Source organism: Xiphophorus hellerii, chromosome 14 (genome assembly GCF_003331165.1).
Source record: "Xiphophorus hellerii strain 12219 chromosome 14, Xiphophorus_hellerii-4.1, whole genome shotgun sequence".
Taxonomy (NCBI): Eukaryota; Metazoa; Chordata; class Actinopteri; order Cyprinodontiformes; family Poeciliidae; genus Xiphophorus; species Xiphophorus hellerii.
In genome coordinates this window covers 23182347-23209643 of record NC_045685.1, presented here as the reverse complement: position 1 = coordinate 23209643, position 27297 = coordinate 23182347, and the positions used below count along the sequence as shown (strand labels likewise).

Sequence of the window (27297 nt, the reverse complement as noted above, 5' to 3'; positions counted from 1 at the left end):
TCTTAAAGAGACAGAGGCCCAATTTCAAAGTTGTTTTTGATATATATATTAGTTACTTGATTGTGCTATAATGTGATACTATGTGCCAAGAAAATACATAATACCGCCTCTTTAAAAAAAGTCTGATAAAAAAGAGTCATTTGATTTTGCCTGAAGTATAGATATATCTTAATATTTACCAGGTTGATCTGGTGTAAAAGAAACAATGAATGTGGTAAAAACGACCTTATGCTCGCTGTTAAGTGTGATGAAAGATTGCTTCTCTTCCAAAAATACTTGGAACCTTGTTGAGAGTGTTTGACATTTGAAATATAATGATAAATCTACTTACTTCTGTTAGAAAGCATACATTAGTCCAAATATATTCCCAAATTAACACAGAAATTGTTGATATTATAAAAATCGACATTATTTCAAACCTAGATCATATGGAAAACCTGCAGGATGAGCTGAAAAGAAGAAAACAAAACACCTGAGTCATAATCAGACTCAAGCAGTCAAAATGACTGCCTGAATTTGACTGACAGTCAATTTGACTGCCTGAATCAGGCGGTCACTATCTGCTGTGAAATGTCTACGAATGGCACCCATGAAGTGAAAACTGAGGAATAACTGAAATAATAAAACATAAAATGATGAAGTTTCATCCCTTTCTCTTTTTGTCCTCCCATCCTTCCCATTTCTTAACCGACGCTCGGTTATCACGCTCGGCTGCTTCGTTCGTCGTTGATTTAATTCCCTTCTTTTCACCCTCCGTTTCTCTCCTCTCTTACACAACACACCGAGCCTCTCACCTTTCTGACTTACAAATTTCACCTCCACACACCATCACTCAAATGATGTTCTGTGAGGGAAAAAAACAGCCTGTTCACCGACTGATCAAATGTTCCTGCAACGCAACAATCCTGCCGTACACCACAATGAGAATAAACGCTGCATCCCTGAATATTTTATGCAGTATAAATATAGAAACCCCCCGTCGGTGTCGTTCTCTTGATGTAGCGTCGAGCGCCGCCAATTGTTGCTTCATCAAAAATTTAGCAACCGCAGTTGTAACAGTGACGGCCGCACAAAGAGACACGCGAAGGCAAGCAGAGGACAGAGAGAAGCGAGGAAAGATAAAGGATGGAGAAAGAAATCAAGGAGGGAAAAATGACAACAACTCAGAAAGCAGGAGGAAAATATGGAGCTGCCTCTCAGAGTCGAGATCAGGACATTTTCTACTTTTGTATCTCAATAAAGCAACTTCCGAAATTCCTTCTTGAGCTACTTAGTTTAAAAGGGCGGGAAGTTTTAGGTGAGGATGTTCAGATTGTTTGGGTGTCCAAACTTTTTATCAAAATGATCAAATCAAGAAAATAACAATACAGCTGAATTTTTTATTTATTATTTGGTTTATTCATTATTTGTAGGAAAAGGAACACTCATTTTTTGGGAAAAACTCCAACCTATCTGGTCAGTAAAATAATCTGGACAATATTTGTAGTTTATACAATGTGCTGTGTCTCCAGAAATATGCTACAGTACAGAAATAAACAGGAATATTCTGCATTTTTGAATTTTTTGCCTTAAGAAATTGAATAAAATATGGGAAAAGCATTGTTTTCAAGCTTTATTTCTCATAATTTCTAAAGATGACAGTTTAAATTTTAAAATTTCTCAAAAGTCATTTTCAGATAGAGATGGTGTCACAGTTTTGAATGTCATGTCTTGATTATTTATTATTGTTTACTTTAATAAAAACCCTGTGAAAGCTCAAGAGTTATGGACATTTGATTAACCAAAGTGTTATTTATAATTCATCCTCTAACTTTCTCTTCAGATCTTTATGTTAATGTCACATTAATTGTCCTCTTTCTGTTCCCTTTCAGGTTATTTGAGACTCTCCAGTCGCTCTTCTGGTCCATATTTGGGCTGCTCAACCTTTACGTCACCAACGTGAAAGCTCGCCACGAGTTCACCGAGTTCGTCGGGGCGACGATGTTCGGGACGTACAACGTCATCTCTCTGGTGGTTCTGCTGAACATGCTCATCGCCATGATGAACAACTCCTACCAACTCATCGCTGTGAGTTACAACCTGGAACGATTACAGCTCCTCTAGTCAGGAAAATTATTAAATAGAGGTCACAGTGTCGACAAATGGACAATTTTTTATAATTATTTCTAAATGGTTTATTGTATTTTTCTGTTGGAGGCAAAAACACAAAGTCACTATAGTAAAGCTAACAGCTATCCATAGCCAAGTTATGTGTTGACTGATAGTCATAGTTATCAAATATTCTTGTCTAGGTTTTAGTGTAAACATCTTGGAGTAAGACAAAACTAATTTACAATTTAATTTTCAGCAAGATATATAAGTCCATAATTCCTTGGTATAGATTAATAAGTACTAGTTTCATGGTATTTTCTACATGTTTTAAGTTAAATAATATGCTGAAATGTAACGTGTAATTTTCTAAGATATTTCACCAGAACTAGACAGATATATAGTACAGACCAAAAGTTTGGACACACCTTTTAATTCAATGAGTTTCCTTTATTTTCATGACTATTGACATTGTAGATTCACACTGAAGGCATCAAAACTATGAATAACACATGTGGAAATATGCACTAAACAAAAAAGTGTAAAACAACTGAAAATACCCCTTATATTCTAGTTTCTTCAAAGTAGCAACCTTTTGCTGTGATTACTGCTTTGCACACACTCTGCATTTTCTTGATGAGCTTCAAGAGGTAGTCACCTGAAATGGTTTTCACTTCATAGGTCAACCTGCCCTGTCAGGTTAATAAGTGGGATTTCTTGCCTTATAAATAGTCATGAAAACAAAGAAAACCCATTGCATTAGAAGGTGTGTCCAAACCTTTGGTCTGTACTGTACATGATAAGATTTTCTGTTTTTTTGTGTACTCACATTTGCAATAAAATATTAGATTGGTTCTGGGATCTTACCTGGGCTCCTTTACCGCTGTTGACATTTTTGATTTTGAGGCAGCTTAGTTGTGGTTGTTTTCATTAAATAAGAAACTTAATTAATATCATATGGTTTCACACAATAAGTCACTAAAAAACATGCTCCACCATCATTTTCCTACCACTTCCTGTTGCCTTCTTCTTCTTCGTTTCCGGCAGTAGTAACATGTGGTTGTTAATTATGTGATGATGCGAGAAACAAAGTGTTTCCATTGTAGTTTTGCCAAATAAACCAATTTGATATGGGCAAGAAAACCACCTCACTTTTATCAACATTTAGGGTTTTTTTATAAATTGCTGTGTTTCCATTAAACAAATTTATTTTTGAAATGTCAAATTGCACAACTGGTCAACAGAAACGCAGCTCCTGTCACTGTTTTAACCTGAAAAACGTACAGATCTTCCAGATTGAAGAGGTTTCTTCTGGTTTTGCAGGACCACGCCGACATTGAGTGGAAGTTTGCCCGCACCAAGCTGTGGATGAGCTACTTTGATGAGGGCGGCACGCTGCCCCCTCCCTTCAACATCATCCCCAGCCCAAAGTCCTTCTGGTACCTCCTGATGTGGCTCCACAACAAGCTGTGCAGGACAGGCCAGCCGCCCGGAGAGGCCTCACACAAATGCGAAAACCTTCGAGAGTTCACTGTGAGTTACAGAGAATTACAGATTATTGTCACAGTGTTTCATATCACTCCATATCAATAATTATTGATTTTTTTTTGTTTTGTTTCAAATATCTGAAATCCTGCCAAATTAGTGACGCGACATTTTCTGTTTTATCCAGGTTGTCGTTTTTTTAATTTTACGCAGTTATGAGGCAAAACCTTAAAGTGCTGTTTTGCCAGTTACTCGGCCGGTCGTTGCTAGGTAACAAAAGAATGAGTGAGTTGCTAGGTAACCAAAGAGTGAGTGAGTCAGTTGATTCCACCAAGCTAGCTTAGTTGGCCGTGAGAGATCGAGAGGCTAAAACATTTTCTCTGCCTCTGTGCAGTTCTGGATCGGAGTTCAGCTGAATTACTTAATTTTCTTTTGGACATATTATTGATACTATTGATATTGATCACATGTTTATCACAATATATATTTTGTTATTGATTTATTGTCCAACACAAGATAATAGTTACTTGTTTTGCTTCTTTGAGTTACTGTCATTTACTCATTTTATCTCTTTTTATCTCCCACATTTTTTGTGCTAATTCTTAATTATAAGTTTATTGCCAATTTTCCACAAAAATGGTTGGACATTGGGTTTAAATTATCGCTAACTCCCACCTGCTGGTGGCAGTATTTCTTACTTTTACAACACTGCTACCTCAGTCTTACTTGATACCAAGTTATCAGCGTGGTGAGTATCAAAACATCGCATTTTACTTCATACATAAGAGTAAATATTGTAAAATCTCCAAATATTTCTAAATTAATGATTTTTATATCAAAAATAATCGCAAAATCCTGGAGGGATTGATCAGTGTGAAAACAACATGTTCAATATTATATAATTTTACGAAGTATGTATCGAATGCAGAGACACAGCTATGACGGTTGTTAATGATTTTTATCAATCTTGATGGCCCAAAATGAAAATCAGTTTGACACCCAGCTATAAAGGAAGCATTTAAATACCAAATTGTTGTTTTTCTATCCCCGTAGTAGAATAAAAAACAAAAGAAACAACTTTTTTAGCAGAGCGATGTCTGGTTTTTCCGCAGCAGCCTTCATTTACACCCATAATATATGAATTATGAGCTTCCGCTGAGGCTGTTATGAAACAGTGTGTGTAATCCAAGGAGGTCAAATTTCCAAACAATCAACTCAGAATCATAAATCATGCTATATTCAGCGTGTTGTATCAGCAGCGACAGTTATTTAATGAGAAAAGTTGAGCCGAAGAAAATATTAGAAGGCAACACAAAATGCTAGATGATCATTGACTTGCAGCCGCAGAGAAAAACTGCAAGACAAATAAGTGGAAACCTGCAACACTTAAATGTTAATACCAAATTTAAAAATGTTTTATGGAAATTCATTAATACTAGTCAAAATAGAGGGTAAAAAAGATTTAAAACAGTGGATCTAAAGGAAGTTTTATGTTTGTTTAAATCTTCCTTTGCTGGCTCTAATTAGCCTAAAACAATATTTATGCTTCATGCAGCATCTTGATTAATTGGGCTCTGATTATCCAGACTGAACTGCTGTTGCGGCTCTTTTTATTTTGATTACAGTAACTGGGATGATTTGATTGAAAACAGATTATTATGATTTACACCTGCATTTAATCAGAAAGAAAGCAATTGTGGTTAGCAGCCCTGATAAATGCTACAGCAGAAAAAATAATAAATTGCTAAATGATTAACCCCCTAAACAGACTCTGGCAGAAGCCTGGTCAGGTTGTACTGAACCAACAGCACTGAGCAGAAATAAAAGGTTGTTAGTTGATTAGATAAATGTTTTCCCCATTCTTAAGGTAAAAATAACTTTATTTTAGCATTTATTTTTCAATTTCATTTGTTGATGGTGGCAGGATTATATTTTCAGGACATATTTAATGATAAAGAACTTGAAAGAATCATGACTCAAACTAGTTATTGGAGTCACTTCCACAGTCAAGTCACATGACTTTAACTATTATGATTGCTTGATTTGGAGTTGTTTTGGGTATTTCTACACAGTCAGGTCAAATCTTTTCTTGCGAATCAGTCGAACTCTATATAAGACATTTTTACAAGATAAAGCTTTTTATGTAAGGCTCTGATTTTCCTGATCACTGCTGTTTTCAGTTACTGTTTAACTTAAACTTGGTGTAGTCTCTTGAACAATGAGCAGTTCTTTTTTATTTTTAATCTGATTCATGCAAACCTTTGATTATAACCATGACTACTAGTGGCTGTTTGATTGACTATGAATGGCTATTTTATTGGCTGTGGTTAACTTGGCTGTTGCAGCCATTAGCTTGTCTATAAATAGCTGTTAGCTTTGCTATAGATAGCTTTATAATGATTAGTTTGACTCTAGATAGTTATCTTGACTATCGGTCAGTCAATATGTAGCTTGACTATGGCTACCTGTTAGCTTTACTATAGGTAGTAGTTAATTTTTTTTCTATGGATTGTTGACAGCTTGACTATGGATGGCTATTAGCTTGGCTATGGGTAGTGGTTAGTTTGACTATGGATTATTGCTAGCTTGACTATGTAAAGCTGTTAGCTTTTCTGTGGGTAGTGGCTGGTTTGATTATGGATTGTTGTTAACTTGACGATAGTTGTTAGCTTGGCTATTTATAGCTGATAGCTTAGCTATGGATAGCTGTTAGCTTTACAGCTAATGGTTAGTTTGACTATGTATTGTTGTTAACTTGACTATAGTTGTTAGCTTAGCTATGGGCAGTGGCTAGTTTGATTATGGATAGTTGTTAGCTTTACCTAGGGTGACCAGACGTCCTCTTTTTCCCGGACATGTCCTACTTTTCAGACCTAAAAAGATGTCCGGGGGGAATTTAAAAATCGTCCGGGATTTTGGTCAACTGCCTCAAAACACATTACATAGCTTACAGTGCATTGTAGGGCACTACGCACGGCGCTGCGTGTCACGTAATCCCTGAGCCGCGTCAGTGCGCGCACCTCCCCCCCCCCGCTCTAAGGTGTTCTGGTCCCCCCCCCGCAGGTTCTCCTGGCTTTCCCAGCACCCCCCCTCCCCCCGCTGCAGGTTGTCTGGGTTTTCCCAAAGTAAAATATGGTCACCCTAGCTTTACCATCTATAGCTGTTAGCTTGGCTGCACTCTGTGCACTTTACTCAAACCAATTAGCTTAAATACTTCATTACGTTTTTCCCTGATTCTCACACTGAGCTCTTGCTGCTGTAGGTGAGATACTAACAAACTGTCACTCAAGATCAATCAATCACTCAAATTTTATTTGTATAGCACATTTCAGAAACGCAGCATTTCAAAGTGCATTTGAGATGTTTAAAGGCAGTAATTTTACAGAAACACTGTCCCACCACACATGACAGGCATCAGCTGTGTGTCTGGAAGTCCAGAAGGAACATCGACAGATGAACATGTCCTGATAAACACATGCAACAGTCCAGTCATTTGAAGAGACACCGAGAGCCATCGGCACACACTGACAAGGCTTTTTCACACCATCACACACACGCATTGACTGCAGCTGGCGTGTTCACCTCAACTGAAGTCAGCTGAGTTATGTAACCCAACCAGCCCACGTAGGTTCAGAGAGGCACACGGCTCTGCAGAGATCTGATCGCAGGAGAGAGTTTGTGTTTATGTGCATGATCAGAGAGTAAGCATCAGAGCAGCATGAGACACCGAAAGCAAAGATTGTTCAGTAAGGAAAGATGTGGGGAGGATGGCTGCAGATAGAGATGTGTCAGTGTTTTGTTAGCAGACAGCAGGAAGAAGAGAGGACAGATGAGTGTGAAACACTGAATATTAAACTGAGCAGGAATTAAAATGAACACGGATAACTGAACACAACTGCGTGAAATGTGAAGACAATGAATTTTTGTTGAAGGTAATTGTAGTTTTTCACACTTCAGTGTTCCTCTTGGATGAGATTTACTCCAAACCTCTGTAGAATTAGGTTGTTGTTAGCAGCTTGGTTTGGTTTCATTTCCTGCCACAACTCTGACAGTTAGCAAAATAATACATTGGAAAAAAATAATTTTTATTGTAGTTTAAACATTTCAGATTATTAGACATTTTAATAAAATATAACGAGAGTAAATGTTAAAAGTAGTATTTAAATGTTGATTACGTTTTTATGGGGAAAATCTTCCAAAATGACCTGGGCCTCTGTTAAAAAGTGGCAACCCTTGGGAGCAACAGGAAGTAATTTCAAAAGCTGGCATGTTTAGGGTTTCTTCTCAGCATCTGAATCAGATTTTAGTCCAGACTTTGACTAGACCACCACAAACCCTTGTTATTTTTCTCAAGGCAGCATTAATGCGGTAAAACGTCAGAATCACAGTTCAAGTTATAAATCCTCAGATAATGTTCCCAAATGTTTTGGTTATCAAGATGTGTTTTGATGTGAGACAGTCTTTCTTGTTTTTTATTAACATCAATGTTTTCTTTTCTTCCTTTGAGACCATTTTGCCCTTTCTTTTGGATCATTAACTCTGACCTTAACTGAGGCAAGTGACGCCTTCATTAGTTGGGATGTTGATCTGGGTTTTGTTGGGACCTGCTGGTTGAGTCATTGATGCTCTCCTCTGCCTCGTTTCCACTGAGCAGTACGACATGGGTCGGTGCGGTTCGTTAAGATATTTTGACTGTTTCTGTTTTAGAAGCGACCCATAAACAACCAACTCATACCACACCATACCTGGGTCTGTAGGACGATGGTACAGTACAGTTAGGTTGACATTTCTGGCGTCACATAACAAAGTCCAATGATTGGAACACAGAAAAATGTCACTTCTTACAATAAACTGGTAGAATTCAACCCGCCGGCCCAATTGTTTCTAATGTCTGACACCCATTATTCAAAATTCTCTTTTTGCACATTTTTATATTTCCATTTGTGTCTCTACTGCTTCTAAAAACAGCCCAAGTGTTAAAAAAGCACCCAGTCATTTTCTGGCAAGAACCTAATGTTTTTTTGGTGTCTGGAAAACGGGTCAATTCAAAATCCTTCCAATTACAATCGTTATAAGTTACAATCGGCAGGCACTGCGCCGTTACCTAGCAACGCCAGTAGTGCTCCACTAATTTATTATTAAAAGACGAGCGCATTTGGTCAGCTATTGTTACTGCTGCATTCACTGTACAATGGCTGCTGGAAAGGATAAATGTTTTGTTGTTGAATTACCATCCAGAAACCACTTGCTGCATTCTTGTTGAATGCAACAAAGAAAATACTTGGAGTGTGTTTTTTTTTTTGTAGTAAAGGAATATGTAAATCACTGTAGATCGAAAATTTCAAAAGGGTTTTGCATGCTTCTGTTATTGAAAGAAAGGCAACCACTTTACTGATTTAGTTTGGGGTCGACTGGAGAAAACTGAGAAAGATTTCATCTATTCTCAGCAATAAAAACATGATTTAGGGCTCTCTTTATTTGAAACAGTTTTAATAATGTAATTAAAAGCAGATTTGGATGCTATGCATACATCCACCTGCATGGGGGGACAATTATGTATCATTACATCGTAAAATCAGTTCAGGTGCCACAAATGGCCCCCGCGCCACACTTTTAGACACCCGTGCTCTAAAGGGAATATATTCAGATTCCAGATTAAGGCTTTTTGTTGCAGCCAGTTTAAGACCAGGGTGTACATTTGCTCTACATGATGTTTTTATCAATGTTTAATGGTGAGAAGTGATTACCCAGAGTCCATCACTCTTAACAATATGGCTGCTCCCGGCTGCAGAAGTGTGGCTCTTTCAGCCAAATGCAATCTGTCACCTTCGCTTTGTTGTGGTTTGGTAGCTGTAGGAGACGGACGTGAATGCATTTAATCTCGTAGTGACCTCTATGAGAAATATCAGCTTTCCTGAGAAGAATAATGAGAGCAGAGGAGTCTGAGGGAGTTGTGGAAGAGGGGAGGGGAATAATAATAATAACAATAATAATAATAATAACTGAGGGAGGAAGAAGCAGAGATGTGGTGATAAATGCAGATGCATTGTGTTATTTTTATATTAACATTCCCTTTCGTTTGTTCACAGGAGCGCCATGCTGACAGTCTGATACAGAACCAGCATTACCAGGTCAGTGAAACTCATAACGCGCTGCTCAGCTGCCATCGCTTTCAGAGAAAAAAAAATAAGGTGTAAATATTCAAATCTGTTTCCTTCAGCCAGTTGCAATCATTTTATTTTCATTGTATCAGAGAAAAAGGTACAGAAATAGTGAAAACACTGTATGTAGATTTGGTTAGTATTAGTGTGCTGTTGTAGATTAAACTCTTTTTTATTTATTTATTTAAAAGGAAAAAATTTACATAAAATATTTAATATGTGAGATTTTAAAAACAATACAAGTTTTATCTGAATTCACAGATTGATGGAATAAATCAGAAAAAACTAAACAACATCCAACCAGACATCCATCCATCCATCCTACCAAAAAACTAACCATCCATCCATCCCTCCCTCAAGTCCATTTAAATCTTCTTTACATTAAACATTTATTGATTCTGACACATAAGGAGAAATAAAAAAAGTCCTCAGTCTTGTAAACATTTTGATTCACTCTGACATCACCGTCTCAGCACAGCTTCTTCCACTTCGCTTTCTCTCTTTTTTTCCTTGTTTTTTGATAAATAAATTTTAAAAGACAGTAATTGTTTCTTTCAGGGTCTAAGTGAAAGTAAACACGATTAGCTAACAGGATTAGGCGTCTCCAGCTGAGGCAATCACATTTTGTTTGTGCTGAAAGAGAAGCCTGCTACTAAATTAATTACTCTTCAGGTGACCGCTTGTTGAGATTGCTCTTAAAGTCAAAGCATTGTGTCTCAACCAGTCAGCTGCTAGCAGAGGAGAGAAACACTCAATAAATGACGGGGAGCTGCCGATTTATTGCTGAACATTTATGCATATTTCAGATACATGAAGACATACAGCATTCACTGGAGTTATTTTTTTAATCAGCATGTATTCAACAAAATATAGCAAAAAAAAAATATTACCAAGAAATTAAAGTTTGTTGTGAAAAACTGGTAGACTGAACACAAGTGAACCTTATTTATGCTGAAGAGTGATTATATCATTCATGAACTGTAAGCCAATAATTTCCATTTGTAGAATCAAAAAATAAACTTTTTGAAAACTTTCTCTGACATTTCTCAATAAATGTCAAAAGAAATGGGCAACCCAAAAATGCTGCCCATTTTTGACACTTCCTAGCCTGGATAATAGCAAAATATCCAAGAAAAATATCAGTTTCTATGGAAGACGATTAGGGCCACTGAAAAAAAATTATTCTGATTTTAATCTCAAAATTCTGATTTTAATCTCAGAATTCTGATTTTTCTCAGAATTTTGAGATTAAAATCAGAATTTTGAGAAAAAAGTCACAATTCTTTTTTTCCCCCATTGGCACTAATCCTCTTCCGTAGGTTTCTATGTGATAATTACATTTCTAAAACTGGCATTTCAGGAGTCAGAAAAAGTTGTACTAATAGCATCTTAAAAAGTGTGCTGCTGCAGTACATAATGAATCTTTGTTAATCTATGAAAAAGGATTTTTTTCTTTTACATCCAAAGTAAAGAGGTAAAGCACAAACTGAGACCTGAAGGTGTTATGTTGTAAACTTAAAGGTTTAGCTGTTAGCAAACTGTTATTGTTCAGCTGCAATGTCTGCTGCTGGCAGAACAAGATAGAAAAATTATATCTGCATTTTATTATCAAATAAACACTTGGAAGACAATCCTTCAGCCATTGAACCGGCTCCCACCAACACTCACAGCTTCTTCTCTGGTTCTATGAGACAAACAGTCGCCCATCCCTGTAACTGGAATAACATCAAACTCATCCGCTTCAGATTTGCCTTTCAATATTTTTCCAGAAACAAAGTTCGCATGTAAAACTCCCAACAAGTTTTCAGCGACATAAAAAGTTGCAGCAGAATGAGATTATCGATTATCTTTAGTGCTTAATGTTCAGAGTGTTGGTTATTTCTGGCAGCTGAGTCCGCCGTCTCTACGTCCAGGTTTAGGGGATTTTTAAAAGAAATTTGTGCAACAAATCTTCCGAGGCAGGAGCGTCTATAATGAGGCGCCAGTACTTTGTGTTTGGCACGGCTGATTGTTCCTCTGATATCCTCCCATGCTTTTAAAAGGCTTGTTGTGGGAATGTGTGCTGCACATTAGCAGAGTGTGTGGTGTGCTTTTGGCAGAGGTGCTGAGTGACAGCATGCCAGACCGTCCCGTTTGGCGCTCACAAGTGTTGACTGTGGGCCGGTGCCTGTGTGCTAGTGTGTGTATCAGGTTTTGAATTACCACCCACTCCACACCAAATGCCTGTGAATTTTTTTTTTTTTTGGGCCGGTAATTCAATGGGACTGACCCACATCACTGGCTGATTAGTTAATGAGATGAGAACAGCTAAAGGACCGTGTTGCCTGTTAGCGTTGATGACATTTTAAGAAAAGAAGTTTGAAGAAATCTTGCATGTTTTTTATGCAACTGAGCCAGCAGAAGACTCTGTTTTCACTGATTTAAAGTTTTAAATGCAACAAATCATTGCATTTTACACATTTTGCACGTAATGTGTAAAATTCACATTTTGAACATTTTTATACTTCTATTTGGGTCCAAGTGCCGAGCTGTTTTTTGGCAATAAGTTAATGTTTTTTGGTTTTTGGAAAAAAGGCAATTTCAAACACCCTCCTGTGCCGTTACCTAGCAACCCCAGAGAAACCCAGCTCGTTACCTAGCAACACAAGCGAATCTCAAGCACGTTTGGTCAGCTGGTTTTACTGCTGTATGAGCTAAACAGTGACTTCTGGTGCTTTGTTGTTGACTTACTATCCAGAAAACACTTTACTGCATTCTTGTTGGTTGCGCAGGAGGCTCCACTTCTGCTTTTCAAAGATGTATGGTTGTATAATTGCAGCCATTTTCACCTGTGAGTGTAAACATGGAGCTTGGGGGCGTGGCCAAAACCAATTCTGCAGATGTTTAATCTGTCAAAGGTTTTACCTCTTCATTTTGTAACTTGTACGTTAGTTTTGCCTTATTTCAAGTGTAAAGAGATATTTGCATTAGAAACTGGACCAACAGTACTTGTTAAGATTTTGTGTTTTTGCAGTGGAGACGTTAAAAGCATGGGTGTGTGTTTGGGTGTGTGTTTGGTACTGTTGTGTTTTAAGCAAAGGTTCTTCTAATGGTAGTAATCCCTGCAACTTTTATCAACAGGAAGTGATTCGAAATCTGGTGAAGAGATACGTTGCCGCCATGATACGAAGCGCCAAAACGGATGAAGGGCTGACAGAGGAAAACTTCAAGGTCAGTTTGAGGAAGCTACTTCTCAAACACAGCAATCAGCTACAACACGCCACCTCTTTTTCCTGTCCTGCCTCTCAGCCCGCTGCGGAGCTTGAGCTGCGCAAACATCAGCTGCACAGAGTCTGTTTATTTCAGCTCCCTGCAACTCCAATAAGCACCGCGGCTTTTATTGATACCAGAGGCAGACCGGTTTTTATTGTGCCAAAGATTTACTAAAGGACTTTTAATAACAGCCACATGTCCACGCTCAAGCACTTTCTCTAACAAATTCTGCAGTTCAGACTCTTCTCTGACAAGGCTTCTTTAGTCTTTCCCCATTTTCTTTTCTTTCTGAGCCATAAATTATTTGAAGCATCTTTACATCCTCGGTAGATTTCCCATGATGCCTTTGGAGGCCGGCCCTGAGCTGCTTTGGAGCATAAGGTTCCTTTGGGCTTTTCAGAGCAAAAACAACATCAGGTGCACAGCGAACTGAATCACTTTGCTCTGCTGAAGGATGTTTGTCTTCGTGTTTGAGCGTGCACGTTTACGTTAGTCCAATCAGGCAGAGGTCAAGTTCGTGTGCTGAATTAATGCATAAATATCATGTTGCTTGAGGAATAAATCGGTGTTCTGCTACCTGATTTTTAAGGTTTGTAGCGTTTCAAAGACTTAATATGCATCAATTAGAAAATAAAAATCTAGAAGAGCCCACATATAGGAAAATATTAAAAAGGCTGGATCAAGTAATTGAAAACCAACTGAGGGGACTAAAAGGGGGCGTGTTATGTAAAATCTACTTTTTTGAGCTTTAGATGCATGTTTGAGAAATCGTTTAGTGTCCATGGCAACCACTCAGAGGGGCAAAACACCTGGGTGCACCTAGCTCCGCCTTCAAGACGAAGCTCCTCCTCATAACTATATTTTCCAGGTTTTCACCAATGAGAACTAGTAGGAACGCTGTGCTGGAAACTTAAAGAGCTTTAAAGGAAAAACTGTATTAATTTTCCCTTTGGAATAAATAAAATATTTCTGAATCAGAATTGGGTTTGAGAAACGTATATCCTAAATATTTACTTCACGGTATTTTTGCTCAAAGTGTTTCTTTAAGGTTTTCTCATCCAGTTTTTTATTTTCTTCTCTCTGTTGTCAGTGTTTTTTACTCTGCAGCGTGTTTCACTGGTGTGAGCCCTGAATGACCTCACTCTCTTTCCTGACGCTTTCAGCAGTTATTCCCTCTTTACATCAGTTGTTGCTGCTGCTCCGCGCATCCTGCAAAGTCCTTACCCTCCTCTTCACCCAGAGCCTCTACTCACTGATAGCTTAACTCCCCGATCATCAGCTCTATCTCAAACACTTACCCTCCTCACCTTCTTCTTCCCACTTCTGGTTCTTCTTTCATGTTGACTAAACTGTTTAAAAGGGATCTATTTTGTAAAAAGTCACATTTTTCACATTTTTGTTCTTCCATTTGACTTCTAAAAACAGCTAAAGCGCTTTAAGAAAAAACCCAGGCAGCCATTTTGGGCAGCAAGTTAATAGTTTTTGGCGTCTGGAAAATGAGTCATTTCTTAGACCTCCGTTACCTAGCAACCCAAGCCCAGCCCAGCCCGTTACCTAGCAACCCAAGCCAAGCCCAGCCCGTTACCTAGCAACCCAAGCAGAGTTCCAGCACGTTTTTTTATTTGTTTGTTTGGATCATCCCCATTAGAAATTGCAGTTACAATGGCTACTCTTCCTCAGGTCAATCATAAAAAACCCAAACATTTATTACAAAAACATTTGCAAACATAAATATAGCATTAGCAATAAGTAGGATATTGATTCATAAATGTACTATTACAACACTTTATACAATAGAAGAATTAAACAGGGCTCTTTTAAGAAGCCCTAGCACATTTGGTCAGCTGTATGCAGTGTACAATGGCTGCTGGAAAAGACAAGTGTTTTATTATTGACTTATCATCCAGAAACCACTTCCTGCATTGTTGTTGGTTGTGCAGGAGGCTCCATTTCTGCTTTTCAGATTTGTACGTTTGTATAATTGCTCATCTGTTTGCAGCCATTTTCATATGTGAGTGTAAACGTTGAGTTGGAGGGCGTGGCCAGCAGCAGCTTATTTGGATTTAAGGTGACAGAGATCCTAAGGTGACAGAGATCAAAATAGGCAGAACTGAGCAAACTAAAGTCTCATTATCTAAGAATGATTTTGTGCAAAAAATGTAATGAATTTGTATAGCCCATAGACCAATCCTAACCTGTTCAAGGAAAGATAAGGTTTCACCTTTAAGGCTTGAAAATGAACCTTGGCTCATCCAGATATGATATTAAGCATCGCTATGTTCTCTATCTCTGCGCAGGAGTTGAAGCAGGATATCTCCAGTTTCCGCTATGAAGTCTTGGATCTCCTCGGCAACCGGCGTCCTCCCCGGCGACACTATTCTTCATCCAGCGAGACGACAAAAGACGATGGTGCCATGGCGTCAGAGGATGACAGCGAATCAGGTGATGGCCCTGGAGAAGGAGGGGGAGGAGGAGGCGTTGGAGTCCAGAAGTCGAAGAGCGTCACCTTCTCCAACCCGGTGGAGGACGACAGAAGGCCAGCGCCGACACTCGGCGTGTCTGCGCTGGTGCGCTCCATTTCAGGAATGACGCGGATAGACAAAGCAGAGGAGGGAAGACTGGAGGACAGAGTGGGGTGGGGAGAAGAGGAGGAGGAAGAGGAGGGGAAACCAAAAAGCAACGGGCTAAAGACGGCCGTCATGCCTCCGTCCTCCACCAATGTCCTCCCCTCGCCATCGTCATCATTTTCCTCTTCGTTATCATCATCGCTTTCTCGCACAAGGACCCGCCTGCAGCGCCTCTCGTCCCCAAGCGCAAAGACAGACTCTTTCAAACGCCTCTCCTACCTGTTCTCCCGCTCCAAACGCAAAGCCCCACCCACGCCGCTGCCTCTCCAGTCCCCGCCCTCGTACACCATCTCCGACGGGCTGCTCCGCCCCCTCGGGAGCCACAGTCACTCCGACTTCGGACTCAGCGACGTCACCAGAAGCGACACTCACCTGAACGAGGTGGGTCGCTCGGTGGACATGCCGTCATTCTCGCCGCTGAGAACGAACGGGCGGGACTCGCTCCTGACGCTTCCCCTCCCGCCGCCATGCCCCTGCCAATCCCTGCACTGTGCTTCCAACATGTCTGAGTCCAGCTCGCGACTGCTGGACTCCAGCGAGGACGTTTTCCAGGGAGAGGGCATAGAAGGGGCAGGCGAAGAAGGCATGGACGGAGGAGGCGGAGGGGGAATGATGATGATGGGGGGGTGGGTGGGACCATGTGACGATGTCTTAGAGGACAGCTGCGATGTCATAGAGGACTCTGTTACCACGCAGCTATAGGAAAAAGCCGAAACTGTTTTTCTTTGCCTGTTTGCTCAATACAAACAAAGATGGCGCGATGCAGAGAGAGAGGGGCATGGACACAATGGAGCTTTTGGATCTCTGCATGTTCAACTCTGTATTTATTTGGGCTTTGACTTTCCCAGCTGTGACAGGAGGAAGGATCCAATATGGCAGATGTTTAAAGAGACAGTTTGACTATTTTGGGGGATTTTTCAGGTGACATGGAATATATATTTATCCACTGTTGTTGGTTTAACTTTTTAAGGGCTCTGCTCAACTAGATATGTGTAAAACCTTGCTGCATACAGCAAGTTTTTACAAGGATCTGTGACCAAAGCAACTAACTAGCTATAAGTTGCCTAACCACCTAGTTAACTAAAGTTTTTAAATAATGTTAATAACTTAGATTATCCACTTTCCAACAAGGGCTCTTGGATGGTAGTAATTTAATGTTGGTTTATTATCTGCTGAGCTAATGTTATCAGCCTGGCCACTAATTAGTTTAGCTACAATTAGCAATAGTAGCTAGGCTACAATTGTAGCTTACCAAAGCTAAGATTAGCCAGGGTAATTGTAGCTTAGGTTCAGTTAGTTTACCTAATTAACTACAGTTAAGTAAACTAATTGTAGCTTATTTAAGCTACAATTAACAATTGTAGCTAAACTAATTACATAACTAGCTTACTGGTTATGATTAAGCCCAACCTTATTTTTACTCTGGCAAAATAAGGTTTAAAGTAATATTTTACTATGAAGAAATTTGTTTTGCGATCTATTCATCCAAAGTTTCTCAGCTAGAATCTAACTAGCAAACATTTAATGAATGGATTTGATTGTCAAGTCAACTGAAGTTTATTTGTTTAGCACATTTCAGCAACAAGTCTTTAGCTTTTCTTGATTTTTTGGGACTTTAATCCTGGAAATGTTCTTCAGGTGATAGAAGGCTGACTTTATAACTGTGTTTATGTGTCTCTGAAGGTTCAGATCTAAACCTTTCACTACAAGATTTCAGAACTGATCAGTCTTTTGTAGCTGTAATAACTGAAGCTGTGTGTTGACTCTTGGTCGTTCCTCTGCACATTCAAATAGTTTTGTTTCTGCTCATCTTGAGAAAGTTTTGGGACATCCATGTGTTAGCTTGTTGTATGTAACGTCAGTGAGCAAACTAGCTACCAAACTAGCTAGCTGATTAACCAATGTGCTAACTTTAGCTAGCTAGTAGCTAAGAAATAGCTTGTTAGTGACTTGATATCAGTTTGGCGCTACTGAACCTATGTTCAGCTAACTAGCTAAATTTTAGTTATCTGACAAAGTACCAAAAATAGATTTGACACTAACGTGAGCTACCTAACCTGCTAGCTTAGGTTGGCTAGCTGGTTTTAAAGATATTAAGCCAACATTAACAAGCTACTTTTTTGATAACTAACTAGTTAAAATTAAGAGTTTATCAACTACTATTTACTTAACTACCAAGTTGCTACTGAGAACTACTTGCTAGCTTGGCATAGCAAGTCACTAACAAGCAAATTAGCTTGAAATCAACTTTGCACTGGTTTGCAAACTACTAAACCAATATTATCCAGTCCTCCACTAGCTAGCTATTGTTTTACTAGTTTGCTAGCTACCGTAAATAGAAAGTATCAGCTCTCGTTTAAACAGGATTTAAAGGGGCTTCAAATATTCCTGGGGATTTATTGAAACTGAAATTACTGAAGAGCTACCAAAAGGAAGGGATCATATAAAAGTTAAATCACTGTAAAAAGTAGTGGAGAGAAGTTAACTCTTTCAACCTAAATGTGACATTAATGTCATATGTGTTTGTTTTAAAGGATGAACAATCTTGAAAACATGAATTTATACATCTAAATTTAATTTGTCACTAAACATTCAACTGAAAATGTCTCTTGATGCCAAGTTGAAAAACACAGATTTATAATCAAGGCGAAAATGTTTCTTGAAGAGCTATTATTCCTGCCCAGCCCGATTCAGTCAAAGCAAACTGTCCTCATAAACATTTTCCAGGAAGACCAAAGGACGACGTTTCAACAGAAACTCTGAAATGTCTCTCATTACTCTGAACGATGGAATTACAAAGAGCCGAGGCGACTTTTCAGAGAGGAAACATCTTTAAAAATCTTCTCAACTTACGAGGAGTCTGCCCTGAGAACCAAACATTGAATCTGCAGTGGAATAAATCGGATTTAAATGTTTTTGGATGTTGGATGGAACTACCCCTTTACCTCCAAGTGGAATATTGAAAATAAAGGTGCCATATTTTCAGTGGAATACCTCCGTTTTACCTGTGGACTGATGGGTTTAAGTCCAGTTGGATCTCTGGGATGAAACGGAGCGGCATGGAACCAGCGCTCTGCTGTCGTAGTCTGCAACCTCTCTCTCTGCATCAACAAGGGCCAAGGAACTTTATTTCATCCTAATACAAGTTATACTAGTAATAATAATTAAGAATATAATAATAATAATGAAACTGCTGATAATAATTAATAATAATGATGATAATGAGGACTTTTCTGGTTTCTTAAGACTGTCTTTGCTTCTGTTTGAGTTGCCGACAGTACCTGGGCTTCTCGTTCAGCTCTTCCTTAATCAGTACACTTTATCCTGGTGAACAGAAATAAATGGTGAGTGAAGAGGAATGAAGACAAAAGATGAGTAAAAGGCAACAGAAGTTTTACTTGAGTAAAAAAGAACGAATGAGAGGAAACAGGAAGTGAATGAGTGGTGGATGGACACGAACAGGAAATTAAGTTTTAAAGGCAAATTTCACCAGAATTTCATCATATTTTTTCTTATCTTGGAGTCGTGAAGGCTGCGACTTCAAAAGGTTGGCATGAGCTGAGGCTGTTAACTTTTATTCTGGATAATATACTACTGTCGGCAATGAAGTAGAGAAATTATGCATGTTTGATCAGAAAAACACAGTTACCTACAACACACACACACACACACACACACACACACACACAGCAGCTGTGATGAATAGCTTTGAGTCAAACGTTCTGCCCTTTGTTTCGTTTCTCAGGAGTCGTCCCTCTACAACAGGGTGACATCATCCCTCGTTTTTCACTTAACTTTGCATCCGTTATTTCCCCGTCTTTGTCCTCCCGTTTATTCCTCTCCCTCTGGCGGATGTTGTGACCTTGCCGCCGGCGATCTTGGCGTCAAAATCCTCAACGTGTCAATGAATCAATGTCCCAAAATGTCAGATCTACAACAACGGCGACCCCGTTATCCGCTCAGCGTCCTGTAACGGCACGGCCAGAAGAGCTCCACTGTGGAGTCAGAAACCGTCCTGCTGCTTCCTGCAGCAATACAGCAGTTTTCTGTCTTTAGTTTCTAAAGGTCAACGAGATTTTGGGGGTTTTACATCCCACCAACAAGATCGACAAACGATCTAACATCAATTTTTACTTTAACTGAATGTTCATGTAACTTTTTGTGGGAGTAACAGTAGAATGGGATTAGGGCCACTGAAAGAAAAACAGATTTATGACCTTTAGTCTCAAAATAATAAAGTCAGAATTATGAGGACAAAAGTCCGAAATATGAAATTAAAAATCAAAAAACTGAGATTAAAAGTCGGAAGTCTGGATTAAGGTCAGAATTTTGATTTTAAAAAGTCAGAAATATGATGTTAAAAGTTAGAATTATGAGATTGACAGAATTCTGAGGTAAAAGTCCAAATCTGAGAAAAAAGTCAAAAATCTGAGATTAAAAATCAGAATTATGAGATTAAAAGTGAGAATTCTGAGGATAAAGTCAGAAATTTTTGATTAAAAGTCAGAAATCTGAGATTAAAGTCAGATTTTATAATACATTTTAATTTGCTAGCATGTTGGAGCATGTTTGTCAAAAATTTGCTATAAAAACCAACTAAATTTTGAGTTTATTCTTAGAGATTTTCTAGAAAATATTTGGAAATTTCTGATTTTGAAAAGTCAAAAAGGTTCTTGAAAAAAAGTCTTACAGTTTGTGTTGAATCTCAAATTTTTTCTAAGAAAAGCTTGTATGACCAGGCAAAAATGTTTGACTTTTGAATTTTCTGAGTTTCATAAGTAAAACTTTTTTACTCAGAAAGGTTCACGTTTTTTTCATTTTTTTAGCAAAATTTCGGTATTTCAAACTCAGAAATTTCCAGCTTTTTTGTAGAAAATGTCTGAGATTAATCTCAAAATTTCTGAGTTTTTTGTAGGAATTTACTCCTTTTTTTCTTTCTATAACTGACTTGTTGATATCTGTTGGGTCAAACACTTTGTCAAAGCATTTTATAGATTACTTTGTTAGATTACTGGACACCAGTGAAGGTTATGGAGGCCCTGCTGGTTGAGTTTCACTCTCAGACATCCTGCTCAGTAACACACACGAAGATTTATGAAAAACAAACAAACATCCTCTGCATTTCACCACCTTGTAATCAGGACCGCTGCACCACAGGGCTCAGCTTTTCAATCATCTTTAATCAATCACTGTGATGGGAACCAGTAGATCTTACAGGAACAACTGGGAGGTGAAATTTTCAAGCTGAAACAAGGAGCCCTCATTACCACAGTATTAGTTTAAAATATGTAGAAAAATATAATAATGTACTTTCTGGTGCAGTGAGGACAATCAATCACCATGAGAAATGGGTTCCAGTTTTCCCATGTGGGTCCTTACAGGCGCTGCAGGCCCATCGATCCACTCAGAGCCCATGATTAGATTCTGTTGAGGTCCTGATTCACGGTGATTGATTTAGAGTCGTGCGCAACTAGCATGCGTCCGTCTGCGCTTGTATAGTTCTGTGACTTCCCTTTACTTCTTCAGGATTCAGGTTAGCGGCCGTTTAGCTGAGACATTCCGTCCTGATGGTTCGCTGGGGATAAACAAGACGACGGCGATGGGAATTATTGATGGAGAAACATCAAAATTTACATTAAAAGAGCGGGAACACATATACAGGTTTAAGTCTTTGCTTTAATTCACAGGTTGAACTGTGAATTAAAGCAGGATGGGAATCACTTACCAGACTTACAGTCCTGTCAAAACTGCAAAACACAAAATCTTACCAAATATTTTTGTCTAGTTTCTAGCACAAGTAGCTTAGTGCACTTGAATTAAGACTAAACTAACTTAAAAATATTTTTTCAGCAAGATGCATGGCTTTGTTTTAAGTAAATAATTCCTTAATATTGATTAAAAAGTATTCAATCCATTGGCAGGTTATTTCACGTATAACGTGGGTAAATTTATCTGCCAACAAAACTAAAACGTTTTCATCAATATTAAGGAATTATTTACTTAAAACAAGCTCCTATATGTTGCTGAAAAGTTGCTTGCAAGTTTGTTTTGTGTTATATTAAGTGTAATAAGATATTTGCACTAGAAATGAGATTAAAAAACGTTTGTGTTTTTGCAGTGTTAAAGCTTCAGCAGCCTGTTGCCTTATTAAAATAAAAACATCAACTGTTTTCTCTTTAGTTGGCCAAATTTTTTACCATTCTTGACTTGTGGCTGGCGGCTAGTTAATATGTTGTGACTATGATGTCCTCACAAAGCTTCGCTTTTACAAAGCTAGACAGCTAGCTAACGCCTGGGTTGGAAATAATCCAGTCCCTGATGATTATTTTGCAACTCTTTCCATTAAGTTCTTCTGTATGAAACTGTAACAAAACACGAAACGAAGTGTGCATCAACCACAGACAAAACACAGAAAGCAACCAGACTAGCGATGTAGCTTAGCTTTGAATTTTAGTTGGAGAGGGATAGGGTTAGGGTTAGCCTAACCCTATCTCTGAACAAGCCTTTCCTGATAAAATGTTATACAATACTGAAATAATAATTAATAAAATGAACTTACAGACGAATAAAATCCAGCCTGGTTCTGCTCTTCTGACCAAATTAGAAATGCTGAACAATCCCCACTAGGTGTCAGTAAAGCTCTATTTTACAACTTATGATTTAACATCAGGAAAACTAAACCAAACATTATGATGGAGTCAGCAGAGAGACCAAAAATGCTCCCAGAGGTCCTGGAGGGCCGGCATCCTGCATGTTTTAGTCTCTCCCTGGTTTAACGCACCTGGATACAATGACGGCTCGGTAGAGGTCTTAGGAAAACACTGACATGTTGAAAAGGTTGTTACTACCACCAGGGAGAAAACTAAAACACGCAGGACGCCGGCCCTCCAGGACCAACTTTGGACACCTTATGCTGTTGTTTGCGTCACCACTCCACACGACGGAGGCTTTCTCTGTCCAATACTGTAAATTATGATTCCCAGCATCGATATGATGCCAACGTTGAGGGTAAAGCTCATATTCTGCTTCCAGTAGCGAACAGAAGGCACCTGAAGATTGTGGCATGACGAGCGCAGCTGGGATTGTTGGTCCTTGAAGCAACGTCTTGCGTGTGATGTAGACATCAAGCTGTACTGCTGTATCCAATGGGAAAATTCAGCTGTAGTAGCCGATGTTATGTCAAATTTAGTTGTTTCTGTCAACCTTTCCTAGTGCGCAATTTCAAAATGTGCGTTAAAAAATGTTGATGGAAACAGCGGCGTCAGATCGAAATTGTAAACATCCATTTTTAGCAGTCGATCCACTCTGTCCATCTGATCGTTCATTTATTTTGCTTATCCAGTCTATTTCAAACAGATTTTTTTAATTATTCAAAGTCTTCTGTGACTTTTCAGTTTGGCATTTTGCACAAAAGTCATGAAATTTTTAATCTTTTTTTTCCTGAAAATGACATTTTCAACAAGCGCCTCGAACAGCTTCATGAAACCAGATGGATTCAAATTTGTACTCTTTTTTTTTTCTCATTTTTTAAAGCGGGAAAATACTTTGACTTGTCTATTCATCACAGACACACACACTATACACTGCACACAGCATCATTCAGGTTCCCCTCTTACCTACTAAAGGGATTTTTAGCTTTAAGAATAAAAACTGTCCTTGTTTTTCTTTGTTTTTATGGATTTCCACATGAATGAATGTATGACTGTGTTATTTTTCTAGAACTGGACGGCTAGCGCACGTTGTTGACTCTTTAATAAAGGCATCCTTAGAAAACTTTGTGGGGTTTAAGTTCACTTATTTCTCTGCATCAAGAAAACAATCACAAAAAAACGAAAGAGATTAAGCTTGGAACAACATTTAGGGTTTAAAAGTGATTCATTGTTCAAATTTAAATTGCAGATCCATATCATTGTTTAAGACTCTAAACTCAAATTTACCTTTATTTCCTTGTTTGTTTTAACTCAGCAAAAATAGTTAAAAACTGATATATTTCTTAAAAGTAAATAATAAAAAGTGCCTTTAATTTAAAACACTTGTTTTATACAAGTGACCAGGTTTTGTAAACCTCATCAATCCATAAAAAACTGCCATAAAATTTGAGGAAATACATTTCTGCACCTGCAGTCTGATTTGTGATTGTCAAATAGAAAATGGCCGCTCCGATCAGAAACCCAGACCTGCAGCTGGAGTTATTTTTAGAGCCTGGAAGCGACCGTAACTCAGTCTGGGGTTTAATTCATATCCAGTCGTTTCTTTCTGCTTCTTCTGGCAGAAAAGAGCAAAAAACAAAAACTAAAAACACCCGACAAGGTAGAATGATACATAAAACATCAACTTCTTTATGATTCAAAATAATTTTAATATTCCTTTAGATTTTCATTCATGTTTCTCTGTTAAGTTACACACTATTACATTTAGTTTAAATTCTTCTACTGCAGATTAATGTTGCCTCTTTTAAAATGTTGCACCAATATTTACATTTATCTGTGCTTCCTCCTCTGTCTGATTGTGCGAATTTTGCAAAGCAGCAACGTAAGGACATATTTTCAAATAAAAACCTCTTTTGATTACAAGAGAAAAGTTTAACACCACAGAAAAATAGCTGACAATGTCAAAATAACTCTATATAAATATATACTGTATATATATATATAGAGAGAGAGAGATAATGTGATGTATTTGTTTCTATGCACAAATTAAGCTGAAAATCTACAAAGGACACTGTGGCCGCCCCTTTTACACGGGGCGCTCTGGGCCAACACCCATGCCTGAAACTTTTTGTTAAAGTTTCTGCAAAAAAACAATTCAGACGTGTTCGAGTTTAAAGGAAATCACTTTATTTTTTGGAAGTTAAACAATCGTGTTTAACTTTAAACTTTGTTTTCCTTTCTAGCATTAAAAATGAATATGTAACAATTTAATAAATTAAAGTACAAAAAGCCACAACAAAAGTGAAGCTAGCAAGTTTATCGTAACTTGTGTTGTAGTTTTAGTTGCTGTGTTGTGGATTAAGCTACCTGAACCACATACTTTGGTATAAAATGAGTTTATTCTTAACTAATTGACTGCAAAGTGGGACTTAACATAACATAAATAACCTTCCACCACAATGCATGATAGTTGATGTGTACGGTGGCCCAGAAAGGTTAAAAAAATGCAAAAACCACAACAGCATCTTCAAGCAGAGCAGCAAATCTGCCAGAAAACAGCTGATAAAGAAAACGAGGTACTAAATGTAAACATTTAGACTTTATCTGACCTTGATTTTCTGGATCTGGGGAAAATGTTGGACCCAAACTGAGCAGGTTCTTGTTGCTAATCAGTGGAACGTGCTATCTGTTTTGAGTTTAACCTCTGCTATCGATAACAATGTATTTATAAACTGTTTTTGCACTCAAGCAGTAGAAAACAAACTCAAACTTTCACTACATATTTTATATCATTCAGCCATATTGGATTCCTCCATCCGATAAATGCATAGAGAAAACCACTACAGAGGGTTAACGCTGCTGAAGGTGGTTGAATAATTTGCTTTTCCCATCAGTCTATATTGGTGCTGCTGTAAATATTCACAGTTTATCTCAATAACATCTCAAATGCTGCAGCACATTACCTTAAAGCGGACAGATTTTCAGTATGTTTGCATAAAAGCAGCTTTGTTCACAAACAAAGACTGTGAATCTTTTCAGATCATGTTGGTGGTTCACTTGTATTTCAGCACTTATTGGTTCAAACCAGAGCGACGGCGCTTTTCAACAAGCTGCCATGTAATCTGTATTATGCTATTTTTTTTAAAGGAACAGCTGAAAAGCAGCAGAGATGAGAGTTTGTCCAACAAAGCGCTGCTTTGCCTGTAGTGTGGGCTGCATGGCTGCATAAAAACCAGCTTTCATCTTTCTTTCTCTCTCCACATCAACCTCCCCTCCACCAACTCAGTGTCAAGTCCGGCTATGAGACACACACCGATCTGTACCAGCGTGTGTGTGTGTGTGTGTGTGTGTGTGTGTGTGCGTGGGTGCGGGCGGGTGTGTGTGTGTGTGTGTGCTGACTGTCCTTTTGGCAGGCAGCAGTACACTGAAGCACCTCTCAGAAAAATTGCACTATTATTGAACCGCTCTTATCTGGCTGTGAAACTCTCTGTCACACACACCCGGGTGCACGCAAATTCATTCAAGCACACAGGAACAAATTATATCACTGCTGAAAGTTTACACACACATTTCTAATAATTAATTTAGATTAAAGCCAAATATTATCTCAATCATGACACAAATATTTCCAGGAAATTCATTTCTTTATGCTTTTTTTTTTTTTTCTGGTAACAGAAAATTTCCACTACTTCAGGTTGAGATTTAGATATTAATAGGGTCACCAAACACCTTAATTTATTTCTTTTTTTCAGCCCTTTTTGTTGCTGATCGGATCTTTGTCCTGTTGATGACCCAATTTGGACCCAGTAGGTTTCATAACTTCCTCTAGAATATTTTGGTTAAAGTTTAAGGTGGACTTAGTAGCTGCATTTCCATTACAAATTGCAAATCTTTGTCTATTCTGCTGATAAGGTAAGGTAATTTTATTTATATAGCACAGTTTCCGCCGCCTCTCGCCCAGAACGTTAGCTGGAGCAAAGCACCAGCATCCATCCAGACCCCGTCAGGGACAAGGTGTTAGAAAACGGACGGACGGCACATTTTCAGCAACCAGGCAGTTCAAAATGTTTTACATGAATTAGAAGGAAATACAAACAAAACAACAAATGAAAAGAAAGACAAAAAGGTACAAAGCTAAATATCGGTTCCCCATGTTTAATAAGAATAAGAGTAAATAGTCAATAATTTATAAACTGATAGAGGTTTCTCTGGATTTTAAGTTTGTTCTGAATTAGAGAGACATAAGCTAAATGTTAGTTCTCCATGTTTGATTCTTATTCTGTGTTGCCAATGTAGAAAAAAAAACACAATTTTGCAATTTCTGTGTTTCCATTAAATAAAAAACTAAATTAATATCAGAGCTGAATAAAGTGGTCTGTGTCATAAGTTATTAAAAATAATGGCAGCAACAGATGTAAACATTTGAAATATATCCATACTTTAGCCATCAGAGGAGACATCTTATTCAACTCAATTAAAAAATTCAAAAATACTTTTCCGATCCCAAAGAGAAACTTAAATGTTGTTGTAACCCATGTTAATTCAAATTCTTCAAGAAGAGGATGTTCAGGTTTAGTGTTGTCCATATACTTGGGAGCAGCTACACATGCGCTGTTTTGGGGAAATAGTCTCTAATTTTACGTTTTAGGTATGGATTCAATATGTTCGAATGAAACGCAACTTTTAATGAAATGGGGCGATGCTGTGAAAGCTCTGATGAAGCCAAAATGTCCGGAAACAAAAACAAAAACAAACCATCATTCTCCCACCACTTCCTGTCGTCTTCTTTGTCGTTTCCACCAGTAGTAACATCTGGCTGTTGATCACAAAAAGTGTTTCCATTGCAATTTTTCAAAGCCAATATATATATACTGTATATATATATATATATATATATATATATATATAAACAGAAGTAGTTCTAAAATAGAGCCGTGGGATACTTCATAACTAAATAAAGTTGAGAAAACCTCCAAAGTTAGGAGTAAAAAGGCTGGATCAATTCAACAGACTGTTTCTGATAAACAGCATCTC

At 38.2% G+C, this 27297-nt stretch overlaps 1 protein-coding gene across 1 annotated transcript in view; it reads left to right on the top strand.

Moving 5' to 3' along the window:
- trpc5a (transient receptor potential cation channel, subfamily C, member 5a) overlaps positions 1 to 16315 on the top strand; it is a 137613-nt gene extending 121298 nt beyond the window's left edge. The window contains exons 14-18 of the mRNA XM_032584018.1: positions 1872 to 2067; positions 3412 to 3621; positions 9663 to 9704; positions 12855 to 12944; positions 15284 to 16315. Of these exons, the coding sequence (XP_032439909.1) occupies positions 1872 to 2067; positions 3412 to 3621; positions 9663 to 9704; positions 12855 to 12944; positions 15284 to 16315 (1570 nt within the window). The remainder of the gene's footprint in view (positions 1 to 1871; positions 2068 to 3411; positions 3622 to 9662; positions 9705 to 12854; positions 12945 to 15283) is intronic.
- The last annotated feature ends 10982 nt before the right edge of the window (positions 16316 to 27297 follow it).